The sequence below is a fragment of the Pongo abelii genome, chromosome 3, assembly GCF_028885655.2.
Source record: "Pongo abelii isolate AG06213 chromosome 3, NHGRI_mPonAbe1-v2.0_pri, whole genome shotgun sequence".
Taxonomy (NCBI): Eukaryota; Metazoa; Chordata; class Mammalia; order Primates; family Hominidae; genus Pongo; species Pongo abelii.
The window spans coordinates 5,921,794-5,940,040 of record NC_071988.2 but is presented as its reverse complement, the minus strand read 5'-3'; the positions used below and the strand labels follow the sequence as shown (position 1 = coordinate 5,940,040).

General features: G+C 49.4%; 1 protein-coding gene across 4 annotated transcripts in view; it reads left to right on the top strand.

Moving 5' to 3' along the window:
• The window catches only part of TBC1D14 (TBC1 domain family member 14), a 121,657-nt gene that overhangs the window by 29,284 nt on the left and 74,126 nt on the right, over window positions 1-18,247 (top strand). Inside the window, 1 exon segment of one of the 4 annotated variants that reach the window (NM_001132117.1) lies at window positions 15,984-16,102. The exons of the other annotated variants lie outside the window; for them this stretch is intronic. Coding sequence (NP_001125589.1) covers window positions 16,068-16,102 — 35 coding nt within the window. The 5' untranslated portion in view covers window positions 15,984-16,067. 4 annotated transcript variants of the gene reach the window in all.

The window sequence follows — 18,247 nt, the reverse complement described above, 5'->3', positions numbered from 1 at the left end:
CATGTGGGCGGGGAGGCTCCAGTCACATGGCCGGCTGGGAGTGGAGCCTGCAGGGTCAGTGTCCACCACGCCTGACGTAGGCTCCCCCCGGGGCCGTCGCATTGCTGTTTGAGCTGCGTCTGGTGAGCCTGGTCCAGGAGTGTTGGAGAAAGGAAGTGGAGGTCTTCATTCCACTCCTCCCGTGTGCTGGGTGGGGAGAGGGAGGCAGCAGTGCCGTCCCGGGCGTTGTGGTGGTGGGCACTGCTTTGCTGGGCTGGCCTTGCCGAGACAGAGCTTCTTCCCATGGTATAAGAGCCTCCCCATTTGTGAACAGCACCCCGTCTTCAGGGAGAGCTTGTCTGGGGGACGACCGTGGGGATCAGCCCTGAATGTTGGCTGTGCAGATCCCTCTTCTGGGGGCTGCCTGGTGGCCCCAGTGCTAGGAGCTGCATGAGACAGTGGTGCTATGCTCGGCCACCCTGCCCTTGGGTGGGCATAACCTCACATGCTCCTCTGGGGAGGGCCAGGCCAGGATAGCAAGGGGGGAAGTCAATGCCAAGAGGAAACATCTGGGAGGAACACGGACCGTGGTCACACGAGCGTGAAGCGCCACTTCCTCTTCTTCAGTCCTTGGCCCTCTCCAGGGAACCCCAGCCTCACTCCCAGCTGGCTGCCCACAACAGGTGTCCCCTTGGCCTTCCCACCAGGCACTAGCCTGGCATCTCCCTCTTCCCAGAACCAGGTCTGCAGAGAGGTGGGGCTCGCTCATTCAGGGACGCCTTCTCACTGCTTCTCTGAGGATCCGCATCCCTAGATCATTTCTGCAGATGTTTAGCCACTTCCAGGAAGCCCTCTCCAGCCTCCATGCGAGGACCAGCCTTGCCTCGCAGGCCTTCTGTGTACCTCGTGGATCCCACATTCACCCAGGGGGCACAGGAGAGATGCCGGGGTGAGCATGCCTGTCACCACAGCTGTGCAGGGGCTGTGGCTTGGGCTGGCCTCCCAGGGGCCCAGTGTTCCATTGATGCCGGGGTGAGCATGCCTGTCACACAGCTGTGCAGGGGCTGTGGCTCGGGCTGGCCTCCTGGGGGCCCAGTGTTCCATTGTTTCAGGTCTTTGGGTTCCTCCCCTGCAGCCGCACTCTGAAGAGTATCTGTCCCGGCTGCAGGAGTGGAGACCTGGTTGTGCAGTAGTGCAGCAGCGGCACCATCCCCCAGGCTCTGTGGGCTGGCCTGAGTGCTGCATGGGAAAGCACCATGGACACCACGGGGAAGATATGCTAGTGAAACCCTCTCCAGCTCAGCCGGTGGCCTCTTCCTCATCAGCAATGGAAGGCATCCTGGCTCTGCCACCCACTCCCTCTGCATCTGGGGCAAGTCACTTTGCAGACACAGCTTTCCCATGTGTGAAATGCAGAGTTGCGTCAGGTGGTCTCGGCATCTTCCAGCAGGAAGAACCTTCTGGAATCAGCAGTAATCTCTGCTGTCCTCCTGCAGGCCTGGAGACCCCTCCTGGAATGGTTTTCCTGCCTGCTTCTTCCTGCTGCATAAATGAGAAGAATCCACAGGAGCCCCCCCCAGGAATAGTGGCCCCCTTTGCTGTGTGTCGGCTCCCAGCTCTGTGGCTGGGGCGCCTCTCATGCGCAATGCCACCTGACCAGGTCCCCCCCAGCAGCCTGTGCACCCCTCGAGGGACTGCCTCTTGCTCATTGTATGCTGGTGCTCATTAGAACTCAGTAAGTGCTTGCCAAATGGTTGAATTTCAGATGTCATCCCTTTTCTTAGAGATTATCTACCCAAGGACCCAGTCCTGGGGATGTAGTGGTCAGCATACCCGCTTCAGTCCTGGGGTTGTAACGGTCAACACACCCACTTCTCCCAAATCAAAGCACCCAATGGCACGATAGTCGACTGAGACCACACTGCAGAGACTGATAGGGGATCCTCAGTCCCAGGCTGTGAGGCCTGTGGCGGAGTTCCTGAGGAGAGGGGTGGTGTGGAGGTGGCGTGGGAAAGCTGGGAGAGGCTCCACTTTACACAGGGGGTCAGGGAGGGCTTTGATGGGAAAGCAGCGTTTGAGCAAAGATCTGAGTGGTGTGCGGGTGAAGCGTGTTCTTCCGAAGGACACAGTGGAGACGAAGGCCCTGAGGCCGGCGGGGACTGGCCTTGCTTTTCAGGCCTCATGACCTACACCAAGTTCCTTGAGAAATGGGCACCAGCGGCCTGTGCCCCTGGTTCCCCCAGCATCTCATGTATGCTCAGCAAAGTCATCCCTTTTGGCTGCCTGGAGTCATATATTGGGGCACAGTTGGTGCTTTAGTTACTAGAATATCAAACTGCTGTCCAGTGTGTTAGCCACTAGCCCCATGTAGCTATTTAAATTGAGTTAAAATTACCTGAAATGGAAAATTCAGTTTCTTAGTCACTCTGGCCAGTCAGGCGCTCAGTAGCCACATGTGGCTTGTGGCCACCCCGTTGGGCAGCTCAGATTAGTACATTTCCACCATGCAGGAAGTTATGTTGTTCAGCCCTGGTCTGTGGGACAATCTGTGACTTGAACCTTTGTTGTTCTTCTTGATGTGTAACAGCAGCACACAGTGGGTGTGAAACGAGCAAATCCATAATGGAATGTGTGTAGGCCAGAGAGGTCTACAGAAAGAACCGCCCTCAGGGCTCCGGGGAAGGGGAAGGAAACCGAGGCCAGGTGGCAGGTGGGGTGCTGGTCAGACAGGTATAGCGGGGAGGGCCCTGCCTGGAGTGAGCCTTGCTGGGGTTGAGGCTCTTGCCTGAGGGTGTGTTTGACCCTCCCTGTGAACTCTAGTGCACATTTAAATATGGGAGAATGACAGGGTGGTGGGGGAGGAGCTTACACCCCTCAGAGGTGTATTCTGAAGCCGCCTGTTGTGCCCTCCAGTGAGGGGACAAAGAATCTGGTGGAGATTCAGAGAATGCAGTCATAGAGTCAAAGATCTGAAAGTCTGCTCTGCCTGGCCGGCTGGGCGGCTGGACACGGTGCTCTATGTTCTTGTGTCTTACCTGTCTCCGAGCTGGCAGCCAGGAGGCCGTGCTTGGGAAGTGCCTGTTACAGCAGTCCGTGCAGCACTTACTAGGAGGTGTTAGGGATCGCCACGTCCCGGCTTATGACATGAATGAATGAATGAATGAACTAATGAATGGTAGTGAGGACTTGCCTAAGGGAGGCACTGCAGGAAAGGGAAGATGGAGAAAAAGGATTGAATCAGTTCTTGAGGGTAAATACGAGCGATCTATCTTGGCTGTTAATGACTTGATGAAAGCAGGTTGGCTGTTCCGTGATCGACCGGCGCTCGAGATGTTTGTTCTGAATCCCACCTGGGTTTTATGGTCCATTTCCTTCTGTTGGTGGGCTGGGAAGCTTGCCTGTATCTGAGGAAAGCAGCTTTTTTTTTTTTTTTTTTTTTGAGATGCAGTCTCGCTCTGTGGCCCAGGCTGGAGTGCAATGGCGCGATCTTGGCTCACTGCAACCTCCGCCTCCCGGGTTCACGCGATTCTCCTGCCTCAGCCTCCCGGGTAGCTGGGACTACAGGCGTCCACCACCACGCCTGGCTAATTTTTGTATTTTTAGTAAAGACAGGGTTTCACCATGTTAGCCAGGCTGGTCTCAAACTCCAGACCTCAGGTGATTCGCCGTCTTGGCCTCCCAAAGTGCTGGGATTCCTGGCATGAGCCACTGCGCCCAGCCAAAAGCAGCTTTTTAAGTTCTTACCACTTTATGTTGCTCCTGACATTGTCTTCCTGTGGGGAAGGCAGACACTTGCTGTGGAGCTGTGGAGTGTCAGTAACATTCAGGAATGGCATGAACTGAATAAAAAAGACCTTCCTCAGCTTGCACATCTGTTCCTGTGACTTGTCCCATAGCCAAGGCAGTGTTTCTGCCCCGGTTTCTGGAAGGCGTTGGTGTCCTTAGAAACTGCACAGAGAGCAAGGTTGTTTTGTGGGATGGGGGAAAAGGAGAATGAATTTGCTCCAGATACGTCAGACCTCCTGTATTCATGGAACTCCCTCAGGCTTGCAGGCAGCCTCAGGAAACAGTACGCCCATCTTCCTGGAGGCTCCAGGTGTGTGTTTAGGTCCCTTGCCAGCCCACCTTCCTTCTGCCCCAGGTGAGGTTAGGTTCAGCCTGGGAGGTGGCGATTCAGTATGAAATGCAGGAGAACTGGTGTGAGACCACAGGAATACACGGGCTTTGAGAAACCCGTGGGCAAGCCCATTCCTGCAAAGCAATTCTTCAGCCATCAGCCACTTTCCACTCATAAATTAACTTCCCTTTGCCCAGATGGGGATAGAATCTGTTCTGCTTTTCAGCTGTTAGTGGATAGTATCATAGAATAATGCAGTAATTAAAACGATTTCCTCCTATTTTGTATCTTAAATAGGAGATTATTTAAAATATTTACACATCTTTTTTATTTTTAGAATATTCAGTACAAGTAACACTGAATTATTTCATGCCTTCTGTATTTTTCATGCGCACACATCTTACTAGATTGCCACATCAAATCAGTTCCTGTTTATGTTGAGCGAGCTGGGTTTGTAACTGCGAACTGTTTCAACTCCAGTTTTGCTGATTCTTTGTTGTGAATAGCTGTGGTTTATCTCAAGAATCCTGTAAGATTCTATATATGGAAGAATGGTGAGTCATCTAGAGTTGCGGAATAGCCCTTTTGGGCCCCACAGCAGTCCAGTTTCAGTCCAGTTTTCCTGTTCATTCCCCCTTGCCTTTAGCAAGAGACTTTTACAACCCAGGCTCTGGGTACTAAGTGTTACAGGTACATGTTTATAGGCGTTTGAAAGTTAGAGGTTAGCTTTAAGCTCTAACCTCCTTTTAGGTTTCAGATCTGGGTGTTAAACACATTTTCTATGGTGGGAGGAGTGAGGCGGGGAAGGCGGGTCAAAAGGAGTGGGCTCTGCCTTCCCCGCCCCCACGTCCTGCAGAACCAGGCACGAGGAAGAAGGAAGGTGAGGGAGCAGTGGGTGGGATGAGGAACCATGTCTCCTGGGTCACCCTTACCTAATACCTGGCTGTTCATTCACTGTTAAGTTTTTGCCTGGGATAGATTTTATCCCTTTTAGAGGTTCGTTTGAGAGCAGTTATTTTTAAAGAAGAAGAAATTGAGTGGCAGGCAAAATTCCTGGGACAAATACATTAATATATAGTTAGGTGGATGAATGTTCGCTGCTGTAACAAACTTGAAATACACATAAAGCTTCAAACACAACGGAGGTTGATTTCCAGGCCATGCTCCCCCAGGTTCCTTCCGTCCTGTGGCCCCATCATTTTCAGCAGAAGCTTGCTGGGTTCTTCGGTATTACACCAAAGCAGGGGAGAGGGTGTGTAGCGACCAGCGTGGGAGTTCTGAGGGCCAGCCGTGTCTGAAACGGCACACACCACTCCACTCAGAGTTAATTGGCTGGAATGCTGCCCCCACCTGTGAGGGAAGCTGGGAAAGAGGACTGTGCCCAGGACAAGGAGGAAATGGGTTTGGTGAATAACTGGGAGCCTCGGCTGTGATGTCTTTTCCTTCCTCCCTCTGCCCCTCTCCCGTCTTCATGAGAATTAAATGCCTGAAACCGATTAGTTGAATGCCCCTCTCATTCTCTTGCCCAAGTGATAGTTCCCACCACCTGGAGGATGGAGTCCAGACCACTTGGTGTGGCCTGTGGGGTGTGCAGGATCTGGCTGCTGCCTGCATCTCTGGCTACCACTGGTGCCAGTGCTCAGAGCCAGTGACGCCCTGTCTTTGCATCTTGCCTGTTTTGCTGCCTCTCCCGGGCAAATTCTTGTTTGTCCTTTAGGATTCAGCTTAGGTGACACCTCCTCTAGGAAGCCTTCTTTGATCACCCCAACCTCTCCCAGACCTCTAATGTGGACCTCACAGTCCCTGGACTTCTTTGAGACCACACTAGCCCACTCCCCGCCCCCTCCTGGAACCTTGAGCTTCCGGAGAGCTGGGGCCACACTGTCCTCCTGTGGTTTTTCGAGCCGGTGCAGGTGGTCAGCAGATAACCTTGAGTGAATGTGAATCTAAAAAAAGTAATAAAGGGATCTGGCACACTTAACTTTTAAATCTAAATATGTTTCTTTTAAATTCTATGATTGTTCTGGGTCTTGAGAGCAGACCTCCCCAACCATTCAGTCTCCCATATGGGGTCACAGCCGCTTGGGTTTCAGATCGTGGGCACGGCACCCATCTGCAGCGTCTGTGAAGCCGGCGCGTTCTGCTGGGGGTTTGGGTTTTTTTTTTTTTTTTTTTTGTGATAGATCTTTTTAGCTTAGATATGTTTCTTAAAGCTTCTCTTTGTTTAAAAATATGCAGGAAAACTTTGGCGTTGTTCTATTTTTTGTCCTTTTTAACACCTATCCCTGATTTTTCCTTCTTTTTTTATTTCCTTGCAGACTTTGAATTTTAAACAGATAAAAATGGATGCTGTTTCCATCATTTGGTGTCCTGCTTTTTTACGTAGAGGAAACATTTCTCAGCACAATTAAAACGTGTTCGTACGCTTATTAATGTCTTTGTAGGATTTCATCCTGTGAATCATTTGCTTGTCCAGCAATAAGGAAATGGCTTTTTGCGTCTGCGTTTTGATGATGGAATTCCCCGTGGGCTTCAGAGTGCGGTGCCTGCCTTTCAGATGATTTCCTTGGGACCGAGTCCCTGGGGCTTGCTGCTTCATGACCAGCATCTTGGGCCCCTGTCAGCTCTGGCCTGTCCTCCCTGGGGTGATGGCCCTGCCGGGAGCCATCTGTCCTTGGTGGATGGAGTTCACTGGTAGTGAGAGCCCAGCCACTGTTTTACAAACGAGCATGCTCCAAGCAGTGGCTGATGGGCGGTTGGAATTCACCGTGGCTCTGGCCTCTGGTTCCTGTAAATTGAGGCGTGGGAGGATTCGTCCTCCCTGGGTCCTCTGGTTTACAGAATGCGGGGATGTCCGGGTTTCTCCTGTCCTCCTCATCCCTGCAATTGGTCCCACGGGACTGGCTGGACACAGTGTCACTGGTTCCCAGCACAGCTGGCACCCCTTCTAGGAACCTTCTCACCATCCCCCGGGCAGAGGTGGCCTTCAGGGCATGCGTGCTCCTCTCCTGTCTCCTCTGCAGCTTCCTTCTAGTTCAGTGGTGTTTCAGGTGTCTTGCTCTTACTAGAGCTCCTTAAGGACAAGGCCTGCGTCTCAGTCATCCCCAATCCCCAGCTAACCCCAGCTCATGTTCCTGCTTGGCCCTGGGACACTAGCAGAACATGACTTGGTTCTGTTCACTAGTGCCGTATAGAGTCAGGTTCCTGGAGCTGGTGTGAGAGTGGGAGGTTTGAATCCTCACGGGCAGGGGCTACATTGTGTCAGGCTCAGAGCTTGGCATTTTCCATGTGAAAGGAGACAAGGGTTCCAGGAGAAATGGCCTGTATTTGCTGGGGTGTAGGGGCGGGCCACACGCCACTGAGCTTTAGAAGCCTGCTGGGTTACGAATCAGCACACAGCCTGGATCAATGCAAATACAGGAGACAAGAAGATACTAGGAAAGTTTGTGCTGTAAGGCAGGTGTTTATGGTTTGATTTTTCTTGAGTGAGTAGAAATGTTGGCGTAGCTTAAAACAAAATCTGAAATAATTCACTGTCCACGGAAAGGGCTGGAAAGGAGTTATCTTAAATTCACATAGATTAAAGAAAGCATAGCTGGTCGTGGTGGCTCACGCCTGTAATCCCAGCACTTTGGGAGGCTGAGGCAGGCGGATCACCTGAGGTTTGGAGTTCGAGACCAGCCTGACCAACATAGAGAAACCTGGTCTCTACTAAAAATGCAAAATTAGCCGAGCGTGGTGTCACGCGCCTGTAATCCCAGCTGCTCAGGAGGCTGAGGCAGGAGAATCGCTTGAACCCGGGAGGCAGAGGTTGCGGTGAGCCGAGATCATGCCATTGCGCTCCAGCCTGGGCAACTAGAGCAAGACTGCGTCTCAAAAAAAAAAAAAAAAAAAAAAAAAAAAAAGATGAAAGAAAGCATTAATTAAAGAAATGAGATAGCATGGGAGGGGAAAGACTTAAAGACTTATTAAGGAGCGACGTTCTCAGTCCTAGCTGCACAATAGGATTATCTGGCAAACTTAACAAAGAAAAATTAATATATGCATTCTGCCCTCAGAGATTGATTTTCATTGGTTTGGGGTGAAACCTGGGCCTCAGGATGCTTGAAAACTCCCTGGGTGATTCTAGCACGCAGCAGGGTGCAGAGCCACCAGTAGAAAGAATGGACTTTCAATTCAGACTTCAGCCCAAATATACATAGGCAATTTACCGCATGACCCGAGGTAAGGTTCTGTCTCTGAATTTTCTCTTCTTCAAGACAAGCCCCATGAGGATGGGGACCTACATTTCCGGTCATCAGGAACTATATTCCCAGTACATGGCATAGTGCCTAGAACATAGTTGGTTCTCAATATGTATTTGTTGAATGAAAAAAATGACATGGATGAATAAGGTTAGGATTAAATGAGAGGAGATGCTTGGGCCTATATAATTAACAGACTGCTCTTAGTGTTATTTATTTATTTTACTTGTAGTATTATTATTTTTGAGATGGAGTCTTGCTCTGTCACCCAGGCTGGAGTGCAGTGGTGCAATCTTTGCTCACTGTAACCTCCGCTTCCCGGGTTCAAGCGATTCTCCTGAGTAGCTGGGATTACAGGTGCGTGCCACCAGGCCCAGCTAATTTTTGTGGTTTTTTTGGTAGAGACGGGGTTTCATCATGTTGGTCAGGCTGGTCTCGAACTCCTAACCTTGTGATCCACCTGTCTCGGCCTTCCAAAGTGCTGGGATTACAGGCGTGAACCACCACATCCGGCCCCTTAGTGTTATTTATTAATAAGCAGAGTTAACAGACACAAACCCTGATGGTGACTGACTGATGATATCTCCATTCTACAGATGGTAAAACTGAGGCTAGAGAGGTTCATTTCTTGCCTAACATCAGGCAGCTTGTTACGAAGCTGGGATTTGAGCTCCTGACCTGCCTGAGTCTAAATCCCATGTATACCCCTCCCACCTTAGATCTTACTCCTTAAGATCTTACTCCTTAAGGTCAGATCTTACTCCTTAAGATCTTACTCCTTAAATAGGTCAGATCTTACTCCTTAAGATTTCTAATATGGAAGGAACATAGTAATGTCATTCCTTCCCTGAAATGCAATCCCTAGACCCCTCATAATTTGTGATACTTACAAACTTATTGTTAACTCCTCCTCTCCTCTTTTCCTTACTATTAGGTGGAGATTAAGAATAAATTAGTATTTTTCTTAGTACTGTTTTGTACTAAGTTACATGGGCATTTCTATTCTGCCGTCTTTCTCTCTCCTTGTAAAAATCTAAGCTAGGCCGGCGCAGTGGCTCACGCCTGTAATCCCAGCACTTTGGGAGGCCGAGGCGGGCGGATCACTTGAGTTCAGGAGTTCAAGACCAGCCTGGCTAACATGGTGAGACCCCCGTCGCTACTAAAAATAAAAAAATTAGGGCGGGCGCGGTGGCTCAAGCCTGTAATCCCAGCACTTTGGGAGGCCGAGGTGGGTGGATCACGAGGTCAGGAGATCAAGACCATCCTGACTACCACGGTGAAACCCCGTCTCTACTAAAAATACAAAAAAATTAGCCAGGTGTGGTGGCGGGCGCCTGTAGTCCCAGCTACTTGGGAGGCTAAGGCAGGAGAATGGCGTGAACCCAGGAGGTGGAGCTTGCAGTGAGCCGAGATCGTGCCACTGCACTCCAGCCTGGGCAACAGAGCAAGACCCTGTCTCAAAAAAAAAAAAAAAAAAAAACATTAGCTGCGCCTGGTGGCGGGTGCCTGTAATCCCACCTACTCGGGAGGCTGAGGCAGGAGAATCCCTTGAACCCGGGAGGTGGAGGTTGTAGTGAGCTGAGATTGCGCCATAGCACTCCCGACTGGGCAGCAGAGTGAGACTCCGTCTCAAAAAAAAAAAAAAAAAAAAATAAGCTGATGTTAGAGAGTGGATCCCTGTTTAGTTTTCCCCTCCTGTATTTAAATATTAGAGAGTGTTTGAAGGAGATTTCAAGGAGAGTATGACTTCAGTGAGAACACTAGATCTTGCTTTGGACTCAGTGACTTATCAGTGGAGACGTACGTGGCAGAGTCATTTCAGGGTTAGTTAATGAATACCTTTTAATGCAGTTCTATCTGGCAGGTTTTATGTCAGACCTTGGGGATACAAAGACCAAGTAGGAAGCCCGCCTGCCCTACAAATGCAGTGGGAGGTGAGGTGCAAATAACAAAAATGCAATACTCCCAGCTCTGGGTCAGAGATAAATGTGGACATGCTTTGGGAGCACAGAGGAGGGACTGCGTGGGGAAGGGGGCACATGAGCCCAGGAAGGCTGCACGGGAGAGTGGTTTGAGCTGAGTTAGCATGTATTGAAATTTTATGTAAAGGAGAGCAAAGCCTGCAGATCTTAAGTACATGAAGTGAACACACTCGCGTGTCTGCCACCTCGATCAGTACAGAGACTATGACTAGAACCCCCAGAAGTCTCCTTCGGGTTCCTTCCCTGTCAGCATTTCGCTCCCCACGGGTAAGCACTGTTCTGACTCGGTCACTGCACATGAGCTCTGCCTTCTTTTGAACTTGAGGTAGATGGACTCATCCATTATGTCCTCTCGTGTCTGGCTTTCTTTGCTCAACATTGGCAGACTGACCCTGGGAGGTTTTGCATAGCAGTAGCATCCATTTATTGTTGTCTGGTTTTCGGCTGTATGGGTATCCCACTCTTTGTTCTCCCGTGTGTGGAGGTTTGATTTGTTCAGGGTCCGATGGTTACGGATAATGCTCATCATGGTGTTCTCACGGATGTCACTGGCATGTGCATGCCTGGGGTGGGACAGGCGAGTCTCCCGTGGGTCCCACTCATGGTGTGTGGTGATGCCGGCTGCTCTTGATCTTTCCAAAAGGTGATATTGTCAGTTTATTTTTCTTTTTGTCATTCTGGTGACAAGGTAGGGGTATCTTGGTTTTTTTTTTTTTTTTTTTTTTGAGACAGAGTCTGTCACCCAGGCTGGAGTGCAGTAGTGAGATCTCAGCTCACTGCAACCTCCGCCTCCCAGATTCAAGCGATTCTTCTGCCTCAGCCTCCCGAGTAGCAGGGATTACAGGCGTGAGCCACCACGCCTGGCTAATTTTTGTATTTTTAGTAGAGATGGGGTTTCACCATGTTGGCCATCTCCTGGCCGGGCGTGGTGGCTTTCACCTGTAATCCCTGCACTTTGGGAGGCCGAGGCCAGGTGGACCACCTGGCCAACATGGTGAAACCCCGGTTCTAGTAAAAATACAAAAAATTAGCCAGGTGTGGTGGCGCACACCTTTAATGCAAGCTATTTGGGAGGCTGAGGCAGGAAAATCACTTGAACCTGGGAGGTGGTGGTTGCAGTGAGCTGAGATCTTGCCACTGCACTCCAGCCTGGGCAACAGAGTGAGAATCTGTCTCAAAAAAAAGAAGGCCGGGCACAGTGGCTCACGCCTGTAATCCTAGCACTTTGGGAGGGAGCCCTTCTATTTTGTTCTGGAAGGTTGTCTTGACTAGTCTTGGTCTTTTTCATTTCTATATAGATTTTAGAATCAGTTTGGCAGATTGTACAAAGAAATTTGCAAGGGTTTGGTTTGGGATTGCACTGAATTTATAGATCAGTGTTTATTACATGAAGACTTCTAATTTGTGGCCGGGCACGGTGGCTCACGCCTATAATCCCAGCACTTTGGGAAGCCGAGGCAGGTGTATCACCTGAGGTCAAGAGTTGGAGACCAGTCTGGCCAACATGGCAAAACTCCATCTCTATTAAAAATACAGAAATTAGCCGGGCGTGGTAGCAGGTGCCTGTAATCCCAGCTACTTGGGAGACTGAGGGAGGAGAATCGCTTGAACCCGCGAGGCAGAGCTTGCAGTGAGCTGAGATCGCGCCACTGCACTCCAACCTGGGCGACAGAGCAAGATTCCGTTTCAAAAAAAAAAAAAAAATTTGAATCCTTGAACCTCTATTTAGGTTTTCTTTCATTTCTCCACATTTCGTAGTTTTTTTTTTTTTTTTTTTTTAATGTAAAGGTCTTATGTTTCTTTCATTAAATTTATTCCTGGATACTGTTTGGGATGGTTTTACAAATGTCAAGAAATGTAGATTTGACTCGTTGGGTAGTGTTTGTTGTAAATGCTGTGAATTTTTTTATTTTTTATTTTACTTTAAGTTCTGGGATACATGTGCAGAACATGCAGGTTTGTTACATAGGTATACATGTGTCATGGTTGTTTGCTGCACCCATCAACCTGTTACCTAGGTTTCAAGCCCCACATGCATTAGGCATTTGTCCTAATGCTCCCTCTCCCCGTGCTCCCCACCTCCAACAGGCTCTGTTGTCTGATATTCCCTCCCTGTGTCCATGTGTACCCATTGTTCAACTACCCCTTATGAGTGAGAACATGCGGTGTTTGGTTTTCTGTTCCCGTGTTAGTTTGCTGAGAATGATGGCTTCCAGCTTCATCCATGTCCCTGCAAAGGACATGAACTCATTATTTTTTATGGCTAATGCAGTGAGTTTTTGTGTATAGGCCTTGCTAACTTCAGTTACTAATTCTAATAGCTTATCCATAGTTCATTTGGATCCTCTCTGTAGAAAATTGTCCTGTCTGTGAATGAGTTTCTTTCTTTCAACTCTTACACCTTTCATTTTGTTTTCTTGTCTTATTGTATGGCCAGGCTCTTCCATTTAGTGCTGAATTGAAGTGGGGCTTGCAGAAATCCTAGTCTGGGTCTTGGTCTCTGGGAAAGCTTTCATTATTTCCTCGTTAAGTGTGATGTTTGCCATAGGATACCTTTAATCAGATACCTTACTCTTTATTAGATACCTTTATTAGATTAAGGAAGTTTCCTTTTAGTCCTAGTAAAGGTGTTTTAAAAAAATTATGACTGTTGTATTTTATTAAATGCTTTTTTCCTGCATCTATCGATAACTTACGTTTTCTCCTTTACGTGGTAAATAACATTGTATTTTTCTAATGTAAAATTAACTTTGCATTCTTAGAATAATCCCAACTTGTTCATAATATATTATACTTTACATTTATCATTGATTTGATTTGCATATTTTGTTTGGAACTTTACTGTCTATATTTATAAGGGTATGGGCTGTAATTTTCCTTTTGGTTTTGATATCAAAATTATGCTGGTCTTATAAAATGGGTTGGGAGAGTTCTACTTGCTGTTTTCTCAGAGAGTTTCTATAAGATATTTCTCTGGTGATTACGTGAACCTACCAATGTGTTAAAACTCATAGAACTGAGTGGGCGCAGTGGCTCATGGCTGGAATCCCAGCACTTTGGGAGACCAAGGCGGGCGGATCAGCTGAGGTCTGGAGTTTGAGACCAGCCTGGCCAACATGGTGAAACATCCCGTCTCTACTAAAAATACAAAAATTAGCGGCGCGTAGTGGCAGGCATCTATAATCCCAGCTACTCAGGAGGCTGAGGCAGGAGAATCGCTTGAACCCAAGAGATGGAGGTTGCAGTGAGCCAGGATGGCACCATTGCACTCCAGCCTGGGCGGCAGAGCAAGACTCCATCTCAAAAAAAATCAACAACAACAACAACATAAAAAATCCTCATAGAACTGTATTCAAAAAAGTCCATTTTATTGTATATGAATTGAAACATAATAATAGCTGGGTGTGGTAGCCTGCAATCCCAGCTACTCCAGAGGCTGATGGGGGAGGATTGCTTGAGCCCAGGAATTCGAGTCCAGCCTGGGCAACATAGTGAGACCCTATTTTCATTAACAACAAAAAAATTAAAAAGATAATAAAACACTTTCACAAGGGAATTTAAAAAAATGTGTTCATGTACTCACCTACACCCCCTCCCTCACAAACTTTGTCAGATGAGCCTCAGAGGGACATCAGAAAGTCCTTGTTGAATAAGTCTGTTTCTTATGATTAAATGATGCCAATAAATATATTTGTCAAATGACCTAATACATTTCCCCAGGGGGTGGAATGGAGGAGGAGAGGGCTAGTGAAAGGTCTGTTCTCTGAGTTTATTTCTTCCTTAATGTTTGGAAGACTTCACCAGTAAGGCCATTTGACCTGGAGTTTTCTTTGTGAGTTTCTAAATTGTTGACTTAATTTTGTTGTTGTTGTTGTTGTTGAGGTATAATATACAAAATGTGACTGTTGAGTGTTGAGGAAGGATTTGGAGAGGCGTGGGAACACGAGGCTGCAGGGTCTGTATTTGGGAAAGAGACTGGCGATGAGGCAGCAGGGCTGGGAAGGCTTTGGCTGATAGGCTGTCGTCGTGGTTATGCCCCTTTGTGGAGTGACTGATCTGGGCCCCACCCGTAGCTGATGTGCTAGACCAGATGTGGTTTGAAACTCCTTGGGTAGTGGGAACCGATGAGAAGTGTTAAGTAGGACAGCAGGAATCGCCTTTCTAAGTGCATGCGGCCGTTCAGAGCAGTGGTTCTCAGATCCAGGTGTGCATCGGAGCCACCGCAGGGCTCGCTGAACCAGAGGTTGCTGGATCCCACCCGGGGTTTTTGGTTCCATAGGTCTGGGTGGGGCTCAAGAATTTGTGTTTCTAGCCAGTGCCCAGGCGATGCCGCTGCTGGTCCAGATTCCCCATTTGAGAACCTCAGGGTTTGATCGTATTCATTAATTGGCTCCCTCCCCGAATCAAATGTTGGCTGCCCTGGGGCAGGGATTTTGTCAGTTTCATCCCCTCTGGTCCCCTGGGCCAGGCACAGACTAGGTGCTCAGGACCACTCTCTGCCAGGCCAGCTCCTGTACTTGATTGTCCAGGGTTTTTTAAATTACAAAAGTAATATGTGCTTGTTTGATTTTTTTAAAACACAGTGCAGACATCTATGAAATAAAAGTAAAATTCCCTTTTCTGCTTCTCACCCTGTGCCTCTCAGCCGACTTCTTTGGTGCCCTTGCATACATACAAACACACAGACAGGTGTTTTCTTTTTTAAGGGATGATGGAGCTGACTGTTAGAGGAAGCTGGCTGGGGCTTGAGGAGGATGATTCTACAGGGGCTAGTTGACATAACTGAATTGGCGTTGGCTCCAAGGGGAACCAACCCATAGTGCATGCTTGTGGTTTAGATCAGTTTTTGTTTTTTTTTTTTTGTGATGGAGTCTCACCCTGTCTGTCGCCCAGGCTGGAGTGCAGTGGTGTGATCTTGGCTCACTGCAATCTCTGCCTCCTGGGTGATTCTCCTGCCTCAGCCTCCCGAGTACCTAGGATTACAGGTACCCACCGTCACGCCCAGCTAACTTTTTTTTTCTTTTCTTTTTTTTCTGAGACAGAGTCTTGCTCTGTTGCCCAGGCTGGAGTACAGTGGTGCAATCTCGGCTCACAGCACCGTATGCCTTCCAGGTTCAGGCAGTTCTCTGCCTCAGCTTCCTGAGTAGCTGGGATTACAGGCACCTACCACCATGCCCTGCTAATTTTTGTATTTTTAGTAGAGACGGGGTTTCACCATCTTGGCCAGGCTGGTCTTGAACTCCTGACCTCGTGTTCCACCCACCTCAGCCTCCCAAAGTGCTGGGATTACAGGTGTGAGCCACCACGCCCAGCCATAAGAATAGATCACTTTTGGGGGACATGAGGTTGTTAGTTAGCTCTGGGTTTTCGTTTTTGTCTTCAACAGCATTTGAAGTGAGTGAGGGGGAATCCAGAGCGATGGTTCTAGTGTAGGTATTTGGATTAATTTCACGGTTCTGTGCTTGTGTCCCAGGCCCGAGAACCCGTCACTCAGGCTTTGCTTCCCAGACTTTGCGCTCACTCCTCCCTCCCTGTGACTGGGGAGGCCCGCCCTGCCGCCCCCGCCTTTCCGCCGGGCCTGCTCGGTCCAGCTTGCCTTCACCTCGCAGACGCGAGGGGCGGGGCTCCGAGTGCACCCGTGGTGTTTCCCCGGGACTGTGGCTCTGGCGTGCCAGGAATGCGGCACGGGGAGAGTCCGTGCTTCTGCGGCCGGCCCCTCGGAGCTGCGAGGTCACAGTAGACAGGATGGCCATCTCCCCTGCGCTCCTGTTCGTGGACAGGTTTGTGGCTGCTTTCTTGCCTTTCTTGCTGTTGGAACTGGAGACTTAACTGGAAGCAGAGTCTTTCCCATGTGGAGCTTTGACAGCATGTGACCCTCGGCCTTGGTTGGGCTGAGGTGTTTCTATGGGTCTCCCCCAGTGTGAAATGGACGTGATCCTTTCTATCTAGGCAGCATCTCTGAGTGCCCGAGCTCGCTGGGCCAGTGTTTGTGCTCATGTGTATCTCATGCCCACTGCACTTCCTTGACTTGGATATTCTGTTTTTAAGGACTAACTCTTTTTTTGAGACGAAGTCTGGTTCTGTCGCCCAGGCCGGAGTGCAGTGGCACGATCTTGGCTCACTGCAGCCTCCACCTCCCAGGTTCACGCGATTCTCCTGCCTCAGCCTCCCGAGTAGCTGGGACTACAAACGTGTGCCACTACGCCCGGCTAATTTTTGTATTTTTCTTTAGCAGCGATGGGGTTTTGCCATGTCGGCCAGGTTGGTCTTGAACTCCTGGCCTCAAGTGATCCACCCGCCTTGGTCTCCCAAAGCGCTGGGATTACAGGCGTGAGCGGCCATGCCCGGCCGGGATTAACTTTTTAGCATCAGATGCTACTTGAGTAGCATTTTCTGAAAGAAGAGTGGCTCCAAGTATTTCCAGCTCTTGGGTACTTTGGATTGTGTGTGGAACTAGGAATTTTGAGCACAGTGATTGATCATGGTAATGGAACCTCACTTTCTTTCTTCATGTTTCCTGTGGAGGAAGTAGGATTTTCTTACATAGGAGGTTTGCTTTGAAGGAGGCTGCGTTGTTTTTCGTGTCTCTGACAGTTCAGAGGGCGGGCCCTTTTCCCTTGCATTTGCAAAGGAGAGTCAGAGGCCCCTGTGAATATGTGTGGTGATGTCGGTGTTTGGGGGGTGGAGATCTGGAAAGTATACCTTGGAAGTGGGATTTAGAGGAAGCATTTAGGTTTTGCCTTCTCTACCCTTGGTGAATAACAGGATTGCTGTGTCCCTTCAGGAGAAAGCGTCTTAGCCTCGCTGGGCCTCGGTGTCCTGTCCGTACGGTGGCGGCTGTAATACCTTTCTTGGAGGATCGTGGGAGGAGGATGTAAAACATAGGTAAAGTGCCTGGTGCAGCACTAGGCAGGCACCTGATAGTGCCCTGCACCAGGTAGCTATGCTTCAGAAAGCGGTGGCAAAGATGCCCTCCTGGGCCAGGCAGTCTCCGTGGGAGCCGAGTGCTGCATGGCTCAGCTGGCTTCCGATTGCTTTGGAATCGGCAGTTGCCAGCAGTTTCTGTTAATGAGACAAAGGAGGGAAAGGGCAAGAAGCCCTGGGTAACTGCTGAAGTGCAAACAGGCGTTGAAGTGTCCGGGATCTTGCGGGGGAACTGTGGGTTTATAAGTGTCCGGGATCTTGAAGCGGGGGACTGTGGGTTTATAAGTGTACGGGATCTTGAGGGGAGAGACTGTGGGTTTATAAGTGTCCAGGATCTTGAGAGGGGACTGTGGGTTTATAAGTGTCCGGGATCTTGAAGCAGGGGACTGTGGGTTTATAAGTGTACGGGATCTTGAGGGGAGAGACTGTGGGTTTATAAGTGTCCAGGATCTTGAGGGGGGACTGTGGGTTTATAAGTGTCCGGGATCTTGAGGGGGGGACTGTGGGTTTATAAGTGTCTGGGATCTTGAGGGGGGGACTGTGGGTTTATAAGTGTCCGGGATCTTGAGGGGGGGACTGTGGGTTTATAAGTGTCCGGGATCTTGAGGCGGGGGACTGTGGGTTTATTTCTTAAGACTTGAGAGGCTTTGAGAAAGCCCTGATGAATGTCCGTGACTTGTGGAACCTGCCCCACTGGGTCAGGGAGGATTGCGTCCTGCCTCTCCAGCTGTCCTCTGCCTTCAGGGACAGGTAGCAGCCTCGGACATGCAAGTCCGAGTCGCAGCTCTGTGTTGTTTAGGTGGACGAGTCTGGGCCCGTCTCCCCAGCCTCCTACCTTCCTCTTGGTTAAGTGCAATAATAATTCTCATGTAATTTTTATAAAAATTAATTGAAAAAAGCTTTCATTCAATAAACACTGAGTGTTTTACTCAGTGCCAGGAACTGTTGTAGGCACTAGAGACAGAGCGGTAATTAGAAGAGGTGGTACCCACTCCCATGAG